This window comes from Bubalus bubalis, chromosome 10 (genome assembly GCF_019923935.1).
Source record: "Bubalus bubalis isolate 160015118507 breed Murrah chromosome 10, NDDB_SH_1, whole genome shotgun sequence".
NCBI classification, from domain to species: Eukaryota; Metazoa; Chordata; class Mammalia; order Artiodactyla; family Bovidae; genus Bubalus; species Bubalus bubalis.
The window spans coordinates 89252417-89266086 of NC_059166.1; the positions used below are offsets into that span (position 1 = coordinate 89252417).

At 41.0% G+C, this 13670-nt stretch overlaps 1 protein-coding gene across 1 annotated transcript in view; it reads left to right on the forward strand.

Annotated features, from left to right (window-relative positions):
- Nucleotides 1–1095: 1095 nt before the first annotated feature.
- TMEM30A (transmembrane protein 30A) overlaps nt 1096–13670 on the forward strand; it is a 42490-nt gene continuing 29915 nt past the window's right edge. Inside the window, 2 exon segments of the mRNA XM_006061999.3 lie at nt 1096–1457; nt 1459–1809. Of these exon segments, the coding sequence (XP_006062061.3) occupies nt 1287–1457; nt 1459–1809 (522 nt within the window). The 5' untranslated portion in view covers nt 1096–1286.

Sequence of the window (13670 nt, forward strand, 5' to 3'; positions counted from 1 at the left end):
ATGCACCCCAATTGCATATCAGCAGTCCAGGTGGGCCTAGTGGTAAGAAGGAATCCTCTTGCCAGTGCAGCAGATGTAAGAGACACTGGTTTGATCCCTGGGTCAGGAAGAGCCCCTGGAGAAGGGTAGGGCAATCCACTCCAGTATTCTTGCCTGGAGAATCCCATGGACAGAGGAGCCTGGTGGCTGCTGTCCACAGGACTGCAAAGAATGGGACACAACAGATTAGCATGCATGGAAGCAAACTAAATGTCCATCAACAAACAAATGGAAAAGAGTTGATACACACACACACCACACAATGGAATACTACACAGCTATAGAAATGAATGAAAACTTGTCATCTGCAACAACTTGGACAGACTTGGAAGTTATTACGCTAAGCAAAATAAGTCAGACTCAGAAAGTTTAAATACTGTATAATATCACTTGTATAATCTAAAAAAGTAAAACTAGTGAATATAACAAAAAAGAGAGAACAAACTAGTGGTTACCAGTGGGGAGAGGGAAAGGAGGGGGGGCAAGATGGGGGCAGGGGATTAATACGTACCAATTATTAGGTGTACTTTACAGCATAGGGAATATCACAATGTTTTTTAATAACTATGAACGGGGCATAACTTTTAAAAGTTGTGATTCATGTTGTACAATAACTATATCTCAATTTTTTTAAGACTTAAATCAATATGCAAAAGATAAACGTGGGCATAGGATAAATAGATCATTAATGGTGGAAGAAGTCAGAGCAATTACAGGCTGATAACAGGGTAAACCCAGTCACATGATTTATTCCTGAGAACATAAAGGCCACCAATCATATATATTCCACTTAATATTTATCCTCGCACTTTGAGTGGAGGTTTATTTTTTTAAGTAGACAAAGTCGTGGTTTTGTAACTCAAGCAAATACTGCCAATGCCACGAGGCTCAGGCTCTCTTTGTGTGGCCTTTCCAATGCTGCGCTCCCCTTCACAGAGGACCTCGAAGTAAAGGCAACACCTAGCTGGCGTTGAAGCCATCCGCCCCTTGGCTGACGGAAGCAGTGCGGGCCGGGCTGATCCGTCAACCATCTGAAACAGCCGTCGCCCACCTGAAACAGCCGTCACCATGATACCAAAGAGAGCGGACAGGTATGTGCGAACAGAAGCTTCCGTGAGCCGAGTAGAAGACGCGCTTATGGCGCAAGCGCCGAGGCCTCTTCGCCCCACCCTCCCCAGGGCCGCGCATGCGCCGACGTAGCTTCACGCTCTGGGGATAGAAGCCTTCACTTTGTCGTCACAGGACAGATGATCAAGGTGCGTCCGCCTTTTCCTTCCCCCTTCCATCCTCCTCCCTTTCCCCCTCCCCTTGTCCCTCAGTCTTCTCCCTCCTTCCTCTCTCCCTCCCTCTGGCGTCCCCCACCGACTCTCGCTTCCGGTCGGCGGCTGTCTGCGGAAGGGTGTCCCGCCCCTTCCGCCTTTACAGCGGCGACAGCGGCGGCGGCGGCGGCGCCTGCGCGTCTTCTGTCAGGGTCAGCAGGCGGGTGCCCTGGGCCGTCCACCTGCGCGTCTCGGAGCTGCGCCCGGGGGGTCGATGGCGATGAACTATAACGCGAAGGATGAAGTGGACGGCGGGCCCCCGTGTCCTCCCGGGGGCACCGCTAAGACCCGGAGACCAGATAACACGGCCTTCAAACAGCAACGGCTGCCGGCTTGGCAGCCCATCCTGACGGCTGGCACGGTGCTGCCCACCTTCTTCATCATCGGCCTCATCTTCATCCCCATTGGCATCGGCATCTTCGTCACCTCCAACAACATCCGCGAGATCGAGGTGAGCGGAGGGGAGGCGGCGGCCGTGCGCGTTGGCGCCGCCGGGGAGCGGGGTCCCTCCTTCCTGGGGTCCCGGGGGTCAGGCGGGCCCTGCCCTTCCCCACCTTCTGTCTTCCTCAGTTTCCTCTTTCTTTTCCTACGGGTTTTTCTGAATTTGCAGTTTTGCCGGCGCTTTCTTTCGCTGTTTATCCAGTTAGGGAATGTCTCTTTGTAATGCAGTGTGGGTCAGGGTAAGAACGCCCCTTTGATCGGCGGTTTGTGTGGTTTTTAACCTCTAACGGAGGTTAAAAAAGGAAAAGAAAAGAAAAGGAGAAGTGGAAAGAAGTTATATGGAGATCAAACTCCAGGAGAGTTGTCACGGTCAGAGTGTCACTAATCTGTGTGGGGATTATCCTGGGTCACGGATATCAACACCTTGGCCGTTGTTGGGGAAAGGACCCAGGGTCATAGAAGCAGTGATGATTTTTATGTAAAGAAGTTGCCATGTGGCAGATCACGTATTAGGACGTGTGACCGAAGTGTGTACAGTACTTTTCACGTTGAACTCACAGATGCTTTTACTTACAGGGCGTATTACCGGTTAAAGGTAACTTGACGCTTCAATTCCGGTTTTACTTTTAGGTTACATTGATTAATAATCATGCCCTACATTCGCCCTCGTCCCCCCTCAACCCTCCCCACCCCGTCAGATTTTAAACTGAAAAAAAAAAAAAAGTCTGTGACCACACACGGAGAGTAATTTGTGAATTATCTCCTGAACGTGTTACTGTTATAAGACATGATAGAGAAACTTGGGGAAACATCTTGACTTCTGTCAGAGAAACCATCATCGTAATATAGTTATCTTCATACAATCTGCCGTGGTGAACATAGGTTGGTACAGAATGTAAATACTTTGTGTAGATGTCCAGTATTAAACATCTGCTCATCCTCTTTTCTTGACTATCTGAGGGTATTTTTTATCTGTTTGAAAGGGGAGGAACGGGTACAAAATTCTCTCACTTTTTTCCTATCAGTTATGTCATTTTTTTCCCTTTTTAATTTTACTAAATACTTTAAAATTTATGGATGCAATTTAATAGGGCTTTCAAAACAACTTTATTTCAATGGAAGGAATAGGCATACTTTCCAATTTAATTAACAGTGTTACCTGTAAAAGCACAATCATTATATTTTTAATTGTACAGGTGTGCATTTCTGTGTTAGTAATAAGAGTGTATGGCATAGTTTTAAAATCTTTTACTGAAAGTTCATTTTCAGTTAATAATAAAGTATCACAGTATATTTTTTCAGTCTAATGTTCTGTTTTATCATTTTTATCTCCTAGTAGTCCTTCAGATGTAGTACTTAGTGTTCTCCCAACTGTATTGTGCTGTGCTGTGTTGTGCATAGCCGCTCAGTCATGTCCGACTCTTTGAGACCCCATGGATTGTAGCCGGCCAGACTGCTCTGTTCATGGAGATTCTCCAGGCAAGAACACTGGAGTGGTTTGCCATGCCCTCCTCCAGGGGATCTTCCCAACCCAGGGATCGAACCCAGGTGTCCCTCATCGCAGGCGGATTCTTTTACCGTCTGAGTCGCCAGGGACGCCCTAAACCTAATTATTAGGACCACACATACCAGGATGTGAGCACAGTGGTGTAATACAAGGGCCATGGGCTCTAGGCAGGAGTCAGGCAGAGCTGGGTTTAAATTCCAGCTCAGCTATTAACTGGCTCAGTTTGTTGGAAAACATAATCTCCCTAAGCCTCCGTTTCCTCACTTGTAACATAGGTAAAGACTGCCTATTTTTGTGAACTGTGAGATTTAGAAACAAGATAGATAATATTCCTGGCACTACATATATACACTAGTGATGTCCACTAATCAGGAGATGAGAAGTGGAGTCAGAGGGGTTGGTATTTGCTAGTAAGCTAGAAGAGCATTGTAAAATGGAGACAGAAACCAAACTTGGATGTCTTGATTTTCAGTCTTAAGCTTTTACACTACACTGGATCCTTATATCTATGTTTTTAGCGGATATTAAGATGAAAGCAGCAGTAGTTTGGAATTTATATGATGAGTATTTACTAAATTATCAGAACTCAATTTCTGTCAATATTTACTATACTATGAAGGTAAATGTTAACTTTCTTTAAAACTTTTGGATTCTGAAATAAAGTTCTTCACGCTAGTTGATGAAATGGAAAGTTCTTAAATAATTCTCATGTATGTAATTCTGATTTCAAGTTGTCTGAAGAGTCTACTGTAGCTGGATCAAGTTAGAAGGGCACTGAAGTTGAGTCAAGGCATTAGAGTCCAGCTTTTACTCCCTAGTTTGTGATCTTAGGCCTATTTTTGAGTCTTAGCTTTCATTTCACTTGAAGAGCTGAAAGATTCAGACTAGATGATCCTTTAGAGGCCTTGTTCAACTTTAATATTGTGTGACTTCTAACTTTAATGTGATTTTAAGAAAAATGCTGCATATTCAAGTTGTATCACCTTTGAAACTAGAGGAAATGAGAATTAGGAATGATTAGGAATTTTGTACCAGTGCTCAGATACAGTTGTGCAAATAACTTTTTAAAAAATTTGTTGATTATGTAGAGAATTGGTTCTGAATTGAGCCTGGAGTTACTAGAAGAACCTGGGGAACTTCCCCAAAGCACACATACTTGTTTCTGACTGCTCCTCACCCTTTGTGAGTCACTAGTTTAAAGTTGAGGGTTATTAAAAATAAATATGTAAGAAGAAGTTCTTGGCAAGATTCACTTCCATACTACACGTTGCTTACATCTCTTTAGCTTATTTCCTCAGTTTTGAAAATTTTAAGGACTTTAATTATTGCACTCATCTCACACGCTGGTAAAGTAATGCTCAAAATTCTCCAAGCCAGGCTTCAGCAATACTTGAACCATGAACTTCCAGATGTTCAAGCTGGTTTTAGAAAAGGCAGAGGAACAAGAGATCAAATTGCCAACATCCGCTGGATTATCGAAAAAGCAAGAGAGTTCCAGAAAAACATCTATTCTTTATTGATTATGCCAAAGCCTTTGACTGTGTGGATCACAATAAACTGTGGAAAATTCTGAAAGAGATGGGAATACCAGACCACCTGACCTGCCTCGTGAGAAACCTGTATGCAGGTCAGGAAGCAACAGTTAGAACTGGACATGGAACAACAGACTGGTTCCAAGTAGGAAAAGGAGTGTGTCATGGCTGTATATTGTCACCCTGTTTATTTAACGTCTATGCAGAGTACATCATGAGAAACGCTGGGCTGGAAGAAGCACAAGCTGGAATCAAGATTGCCGGGAGAAATATCAATAACCTCAGATATGCAGATGACACCATCCTTATGGCAGCAAGAACTAAAAAGCCTCTTGATGAAAGTGAAAGAGGAGAGTGAAAAAGTTGGCTTAAAGCTCAACATTCAGAAAACAAAGATCATGGCATCTGGTCCCATCACTTCATTGCAAATAAATGGGGAAACAGTGGAAACAGTGGCTGAGTTTATATTTCTGGGCTGTAAAATCACTGCAGATGGTGACTGCAGCCATGAAATTAAAAGACGCTTACTCCTTGGAAGGAAAGTTATGACCAACCTAGACAGCATATTAAAAAACAGAGACATTACTTTGTCAACAAAGGTCCCTCTAGTCAAGGCTATGGTTTTTCCAGTGGTCATGTATGGATGTGAGAGTTGGACAATAAAGAAAGTTGAGCACCAAAGAATTGATGCTTTTGAACTGTGGTGTTGGAGAAAACTCTTGAGAGTCCCTTGGACTGCAAGGAGATCCAACCAGTCCATCCTAAAGGAGATCGGACCTGAATATTCATTGGAAGGACTGATGCTGAAGCTGAAACTCCAATACTTTGGCCACCTGATGCGGAGAGCTGACTCATTTGAAAAGACCCTGATGCTGGAAAAGATTGAGGGCAGGAGGAGAAGGGGACGACAGAGGATGAGGTGGCTGCATGGCATCACCAACTCAATGGACATGGGTTTAGGTGGACTCTGGGAGTTGGTGATGGACAGGGAGGCCTGGCGTGCTGCGGTTCATGGGCTTGCAAAGAGTCAGATTGAACTGAACTGAAGGACTTTCATTGACGTATTATATCAAATTACTAGGCCAAAGGAGACTTGTCTAGTCAGAATTCTTTTGTAGTATCGCTTAAAGTGCTAATATCAGAAATCCAGACATTTTAGGTATAAAAATCAATGGGTCTTCATCTTTTTCCTGGGAGGATTATACAAAAAATTACTACTCTCGTAAAGCATGTTGGAGTCCCCTAAAAAAGATATTTAGAAATAGATTATCTCCTCTCATTAGGTTTATATATCTTGTTTAGCTGGGTTTTAGATTTTATATTATCTAATAAGATAAAATTTTTAGAAAACTAAAGTTGTTAATTTTTTCAGTCATAAGAAAATATTTTAAATATTTAATACCTCATTAAAACTAAGATTTAGTATCTTCATTTATTATTAGCAGCAAGGAATAAGTATTTAATGCGGCAGTTGTAAGAGTCAGGAACATCTCTCTATTAATACCATAAAGATAATGTTTTTCTAGTTGATGGTCCTTGTTTTTGAGGCAGAGATGTTAATTGAATAGTGCTAACCTGAAAAAAAAAGTGAAAGTCGCTCAGTCCTGTCTGACTCTTTGTGACCCCCATGGAATTCTCCAGGCCAGAATACTAGAGTGGGTAGCCTTTCCCTTCTCCAGGGGATCTTCCCAACACAGGGATCAAACCCAGGTCTCCCTCATTGCAGGCGGATTCTTTACCATCGGAGCCACAAGGGAAGCCCAAGAATACTGGAGTGGGTAGCCTACCCCTTCTCCAGGGGATCTTTCCGATCTAGGAATCGAACTGGGGTCTCCTGCATAGCAGACAGATTCTTTACCAACTGAGCTTTCAGAGAAGCCCCTTCTATCCCTGATAGAAAGTATTCTTAACTTTTGCAGTTTCATACGTTTATCAGTTTAAAGTTATATAGTTGTAAATTAATGGTTAGAATCAAATGAGGACATTATTTGGAGTGATAGCATAAATTTAGAACTAAATATTTACTTCAGAATTAATATTGCCAAAGTGTTGTGTTCAACCTACATTTGCATTTCAAATTTTAGTGGATTAGCACTCCACCCCCATGCAAACATGCTTGATTGAGAAACCCTAATTCTCTTCCTCTTCACCTTATTATTGTTTCATTTATCACCCTCAACTCTGTAATTCTGGTTATTTTCTGTTTCCTTAGTTTCTGACAGAACTAGATTTTTATCTTTTGATTTTATGCTTGTGTAATTTGAATTATTGGGGCTTCCCAGGTGACTTGGTGGTAAAGAACCCACCTGCCAATGCAGGAGACTGGGATTTGATCCCTGGGTCAGAAAGATCCCTTGGAGAAGGAAATGGGAACCCACTCCAGTATTCTTGCCTGGGAAGTCCCATGTACAGAGGAGTCTGGCAGGCTTCCGTCCACAGGGTCACAAAAGAGCTGGACACGACTTAGCAACTAAACAACAACTTAGGTTCTTAGATTTAAGTATTTCAAAAGGATCTTCTGTATTTAGTATTCTTTGTTTATACTTAGCCCATAGCTAAGAGTCAAAGAAGAATAAGTTGCTTTGTAGACATGATTGTTAAAATTTAGATAGTTCATGTTAAGAAGTATAAAGATTTTAGTAGTCAACTGAATTGCAGTTGGTTAGAAGTTGACTCTTGGAAATGAAGGTATTTTTAGTGTTCCTGTTATTTGTTTCTCTTATAACTTTAGTATTTAGGGCAATGGTACGGGGAGGGAGGAGGGAGGGGGGTTCAGGATGGAGAACACTTGTACACCCATGCTGGATTCATGTTGATGTATGGCAAAACCAATAACAATATTGTAAAGAAATTAGCCTCCAATTAAAATAAATACATTTATATTAAAAAAAAAAAAGTAAATACGGCTAGCCAAACCATTTTTGTGAAGCCCAGAAACTGAGAATGGTTTTACAGATGGACATTTGCAATTGAGTTTGATGATAGAGGACACTAACCTTGAACTCCAATAATATGAAATGTTATCTCCCCAAAATAATTTTATTCTTACTTGTAGACCTGTGTCACCAAAAAATTGTACACATTTGTTATTATATTTTGAACTCCATCAATTAAAATCTGTTATATAAGAACCTATATAATATCCTCAAACTTACCTCTTAGTTTGCAAAGCCTAAAATATTTACTTTCTGACCCTTTACAGAAAAGAACTTCCTGTCCTTGACTTGGAGTTTTAAAGAAACATACTGGCAAATTTAACATTTGTTACAAAAATAGCAGTGTTTAATTTATACATTCTAATCCTCAATAATCTTTCAAGGTAGGTGTAGTGATTACTGATAATTGCTTGTATTCTACATTCTTTGTATAAATAAATGTAGAATACCTTAGTTGAATTTACCATTGATCTTGGTACAGGTAATATTATTATCCATGTCTTTTTACAGATAAAGTTTAAGCAACTAAATAAAATTGCTTTTGAAGTTTTTACTTCAGTTACCTTTTGTCTTCATTAGAGCCTCTAGAAAGGACAAGTAATTTCTTTTATTTATTTCTTATTTTTTAATTTTTATATTTTAAAGATGAATTCTTTAGTATGAAATCATTAGTTCGAAGGGTACTTAAAATGTTGTTTTTAAATTTAATCTAATTAATACTTAGAATGGTTTACCTTATTACTCAGCATTTTGTTGAGTGACTTGTTTAAGTCTTATATTGATTTCCTTTTAAGTCAGATTTACATTCGAAAATGGAAGTTCTCCAGCTCTTATACAGGGTACAAATGGCATGTCCTTCAAAGTCCTCCTTTCCCACTGCATGAAATCCAGTCAGCTTTCTTAAGAATGGAATGCAGTTTCAGAATTACTAAGAATTGTCAGTTTGATTTAGGAGAACAATTATAGTGGTAGCAAAAACAGAGCTGAGAAATATGATAACTCTTAAACTAGTCATCTCCATCTGTTGTTCTGTTTTGCCTCTGGCTCTTGGTGTTTTGAATTTAAGCTGCTAGGCAGGTCTCCAGCTTGTTGTATTCTGCACTGTGCCTTCTATGCTTTTGACATTTAATAGGCATTAATTTTTAAAATAGGGGAACTATAGTTCCTCTCTCACCTCGTAGTATCTTTCTTTCTAGGATAAGTTATGGATTATTATCTTAAGTAGAAGCTGTTTCTTCCCTAATTTTATTGAGGTTGCAATTGACAAAAATTGTATAGATTATATAAATTATATATTTATATATATTGATACATTGATACATTGATATACATTGTGAAATGATCACCATAATAAAGCTAATTAACATGTCCATCACTTCCTATCAGATCAGATCAGTCGCTCAGTCATGTCCGACTCTTTTCGACCCCATGAATTGCAGCACGCCAGGCCTCCTTGTCCATCACCAACTCCCGGAGTTCACTGAGACTCACGTCCATCGAGTCGGTGATGCTATCCAGCCATCTCATCCTCTGTCGTCCCCTTCTCCTCTTGCCACCAATCCCTCCCAACATCAGAGTCTTTTCCAATGAGTCAACTCTTCGCATGAGGTGGCCAAAATACTGGAGTTTCAGCTTTAGCATCATTCCTTCCAAAGAAATCCCAGGGCTGATCTCCTTCAGAATGGACTGGTTGGATCTCCTTGCAGTCCAAGGGACTCTCAAGAGTCTTCTTCAACACCACAGTTCAAAAGGATCAATTCTTCAGTGCTCAGCCTTCTTCACAGTCCAACTCTCACATCCATACATGACCACAGGAAAAACCATAGCCTTGACTAGACGAACCTTTGTTGGCAAAGTAATGTCTCTGCTTTTGAATATGCTATCTAGGTTGGTCATAACTTTCCTTCCAAGGAGTAAGCGTCTTTTAATTTCATGGCTCCTCTAGGCCCTCCTGCGTCCAAGCAGCCACGGCTCCTTGAACGTGGGGTTGGTCCATCACTTCTATAGTTACTCTCATATTAAAAAGACAAGTGATAACAAGTGTTGGTGAGGATATAGAGGACAAGGACAGGGACAATGGAATGTAAATTGGTATAGCTATTAGGGATATGAGTATGTTAGTTGCTCAAAAAATTAAAATACAGAACTACCATAAGATCTAGCACTCCCACTGCTGCTGTTGCTGCTGCTAAGTCGCTTCAGTCGTGTCCAACTCTGTGCGACCCCATAGACGGCAGCCCACCAGGCTCCCCTGTCCCTGGGATTCTCCAGGCAAGAACACTGGAGTGGGTTGCCATTTCCTTCTCCAATGCATGAAAGTGAAAAGTGAAAGTGAAGCACTCCCACTAGGTATGTTTTAAAGGAAATGAAATCAGTATCTTGAAGAGATACATGCACTGTCATATTCACAAACTTTGTTTTTGTATCCAGTGGATTTTATTACAGTTTGGATGTTAGGCCAGGCTACCCTTGAGTTTTAGTTTATGAAGGATATAGTGGGGTTTTGATGATAAAAACTCATAGACTGAGTTAAATTTATCAAGAGTTTTAATCAGCATTAAGCATTTTCTATATGTAAAGTGCCACTCTGGGTATAGTATACAACAGAAAAAAGCTTGTGGACAGGGCCTCCTTTTTTTTTTCCTTGCAAGTAGTGAGCCTTCTTAGAAACCTGAAGAAGTCTTTTGGAGGAGATGAAGCATACACATAAAAGGAACTGCAAGCATTGCTGGATGAGTGGCACAGTTAGAATATGCCCTAGAGGTCCAAAGAAAGACAAGATTACATGTCTCCAATAACCATGGAAAACTTTCAGGTGGGCTTTGAGCTGGAACTTGAAGAATAAATAGCACTTCTAAAGAGGAGGTTGGATGCATTCCAAGAAAGCAGATTTATATGAGCAAAATTGTAGTAGCAGGAAGTCAAAAGGTGTATAAAGTTGGAGTGAGGGTAAATAAGCTGATGCTAGGTTGGAGAAGGCAATGGCACCCCACTCCAGTACTCTTGCCTGGAAAATCCCATGGACCGAGGAGCCTGGTAGGCTGCAGTTCACGGGGTCTCGAAGAGTCTGACACGACTGAGTGACTTCACTTTCATTTTTCACTCATTCATTAGAGAAGGAAATAGCAACCCACTCCAGTGTTCTTGCCTGGAGAATCCCAGGGACAGGGAAGCCTGGTGGGCTGCCGTCTGTGGGGTCGCACAGAGTCGGACACGACTGAAGTGGCTTAGCAGCAGCAGGTGGTGGATAGATTAGGTATTTGATGATAAAAGATGATGGTGTCCACTGTAGAATGGTTGCAGTGAAGAGCAGTTAGATTTAGGATGTATTATTAAAGTAGAGCTAAAAGAATTTTCTCATGTGGGTGTGTAGCTGCTGCTGCTGCTCCTAAGTCGCTTCAGTCGTGTCCGACTCTGTGTCACCCCTGTGAGACCCCATAGATGGCAGCCCCCAGGCTCCCCCATCCCTGGGATTCTCCAAGCAAGAACACTGGAGTGGGTTACCATTCCTTCTCCGGTGCATGAAAGTGAAGAGTGAAAGGGAAGTCGCTCAGTCGTGTTCAACTCTTGGCGACCCCTTGGACTGCAGCCTAGCAGGCTCCTCCATCCATGGGATTTTCCAGGCAAGAGTACTGGAGTGGGGTGCCATCGCCTTCTCCGGTGGATGTGTAGTGTGTGAGATAAATTGTAGAATCAAACCTAACTTGAAGATATTTTGGTCTGCATTGGAATGATGGAATTGTAATTTTGTAACCAAGCATGGGTTTGTATGCCAGGTTGCAGAAACTGACAGCAAGTATTTGCAGCAAAATGTAGGGTTTTATTTGTAGAGTGCCATGGAAGGGAGTGGGGGACAAGCACTCCAACCTGGTCTGTGAGTTGGGGCGTTTCTTAAAGAAAAGAACAAAGAGGCTGAGATTAATGGTCATCTTGTGACGTTTCTTTATTTGCAGTTTTGAGGGTCAGGATGTCTCTGGTTTACAGTGTTCTGGCCCCGTGATCCGTGGCTCAGGCATCTGTAAGCTCATCTTGTCCCGGAGAAACAGCCTGAGTTTGTGTGTTAATGACATGTCCATAACAGCAGTTTTAGTACAGCAATGATGTTATCAACAACCACTGTGATTTTAGTTATCTGACTCTGGTTGATTAGCATTCAGCTAGCACAGGCTTGAGGTCAGAGGGGACAAGAAAGGGAAAAGTTTTGGATAGAGAGATTGATTAATCATAAACTCAGGGAACACGGTTTTAGGGGGACTTGGCTTCAATTTATCAAGATGGGGAAGACCATAGAAACAGTTTTAGTGTGATAGCAGGGGTTGGGAGGTTAGAAGCTGAATAAAGAGTTCTCTGTTTTTCACTCATTACAGTGAGATGCCTTTTAAACATCCAAATTGGAAATAATGAGAAGACAACTGAATAGGGAGAAGGTTGAGACTGGGGTTAAGTATTTTGAGGTTTTATCAGTGTAGATGATATATAGAGACATAAGATAGAATGAAGTTATAAGAGTTATAAAAGGAAGAACATCCAAAGAGAGCCATGAGTCACTCTGGTGATTATAGAGGTCGGGGAGGTGAGGAGGAACTAGCAAAGGAGATAGAAAAAGAACAGCTAGTGAGATAGGAGAAAAACAAGGGAAATGTGGTGGTCTGGAAACCAGTTTCAAGGTAGAGCACGTGATAACTACGCCCAGGGCTGCTGCTACTAGTTCACGTGAGCGGAAAACTGGAAGCTGACCTCTGAGTTAACAACATGAAAAGCAGCTCTCGTGCAGTGAATGGAGTCCCATCCACGTAGGTTTCAAGCCAGAAACCCTGAAAGTCTTACTTGTCATCATCATATCTCTAGCCACTAACTTCTGTAGATTTTACTTTCTCTGTATTTTTTGAAACTTTTTTCCCCCTTATCTCTACTGCCTTTTTCTTAGTTTATGTTTTTCATATATTGCTGGGTTATTGTAATAGCATTTTATTTTATTTTTCTAGTTGGCATTTTCTTCAGTCTTGCTGCATGTTATTGTCAGAAGCGTGCAGGCTAGTCTGAATATTTAAAAGACTGGTCTGAATATTTCATCTCTTGCTTAACATTTCTTCTATGTCTGCCTCTAGCATTCAGGATAATGTTCAAGACCCTTAACGTGGAATGTAATTTTCTTCATGATAGGCTACTTTCTGTTTCTCTGGCCTCATCTCCTACCACTCCCCTGCCCTTTGCTGTAGTCATGACTATTGCAGTTTATGAAATGTGGCATGTTGCTAAATGAACCTGAAATGTCCTTCCTTTTCTTGTTCTACCACAGTTTTCAAATTTCATTCCTGTCCCGCCTGATATATTGAATAAATGGATGCTACTCTCAGCTTTCATAAGGACTAGCTTATAACCTATCATAACATTATTGAATTATTATATTTTTAAATTACTAATTAACATAACTTTCTATCCCACTATTATGGAAGTTCTCTTGTGGCATGAATGATGTCTTTTTCCATTATATATTATCATCCTGGCATCTAATAGAGATAGTTCCTGGAATCTAATAGAGATCTAAAATGTTTGAATAAATGAATGAATAAATTCTAAAGATGATGCCAAAATTTTGAGTTTGGATGCTTGGGACAACAGTGGTACCATTTATAGGCATCAGAAGACTACTCTTGGGTATGAGGTTATGGGGGTCAGTGAACCATGACTGTTTTTTTTTTTAACTGAAATTTTTAGTGAAGTGTAACCTCCCAAATTAACAAGTCACAAATATCTGGCTTAATTTTTAAGAGCTCACCATGGATTTGAAATACCATGGAGATGGTAAGAGTTTCCAATGAGAAGGAAGAAATTCAACCAAAGGGATACATCTAGGAATATGAAAATGGGACTTGAGGGTGGAAATAAATGTATA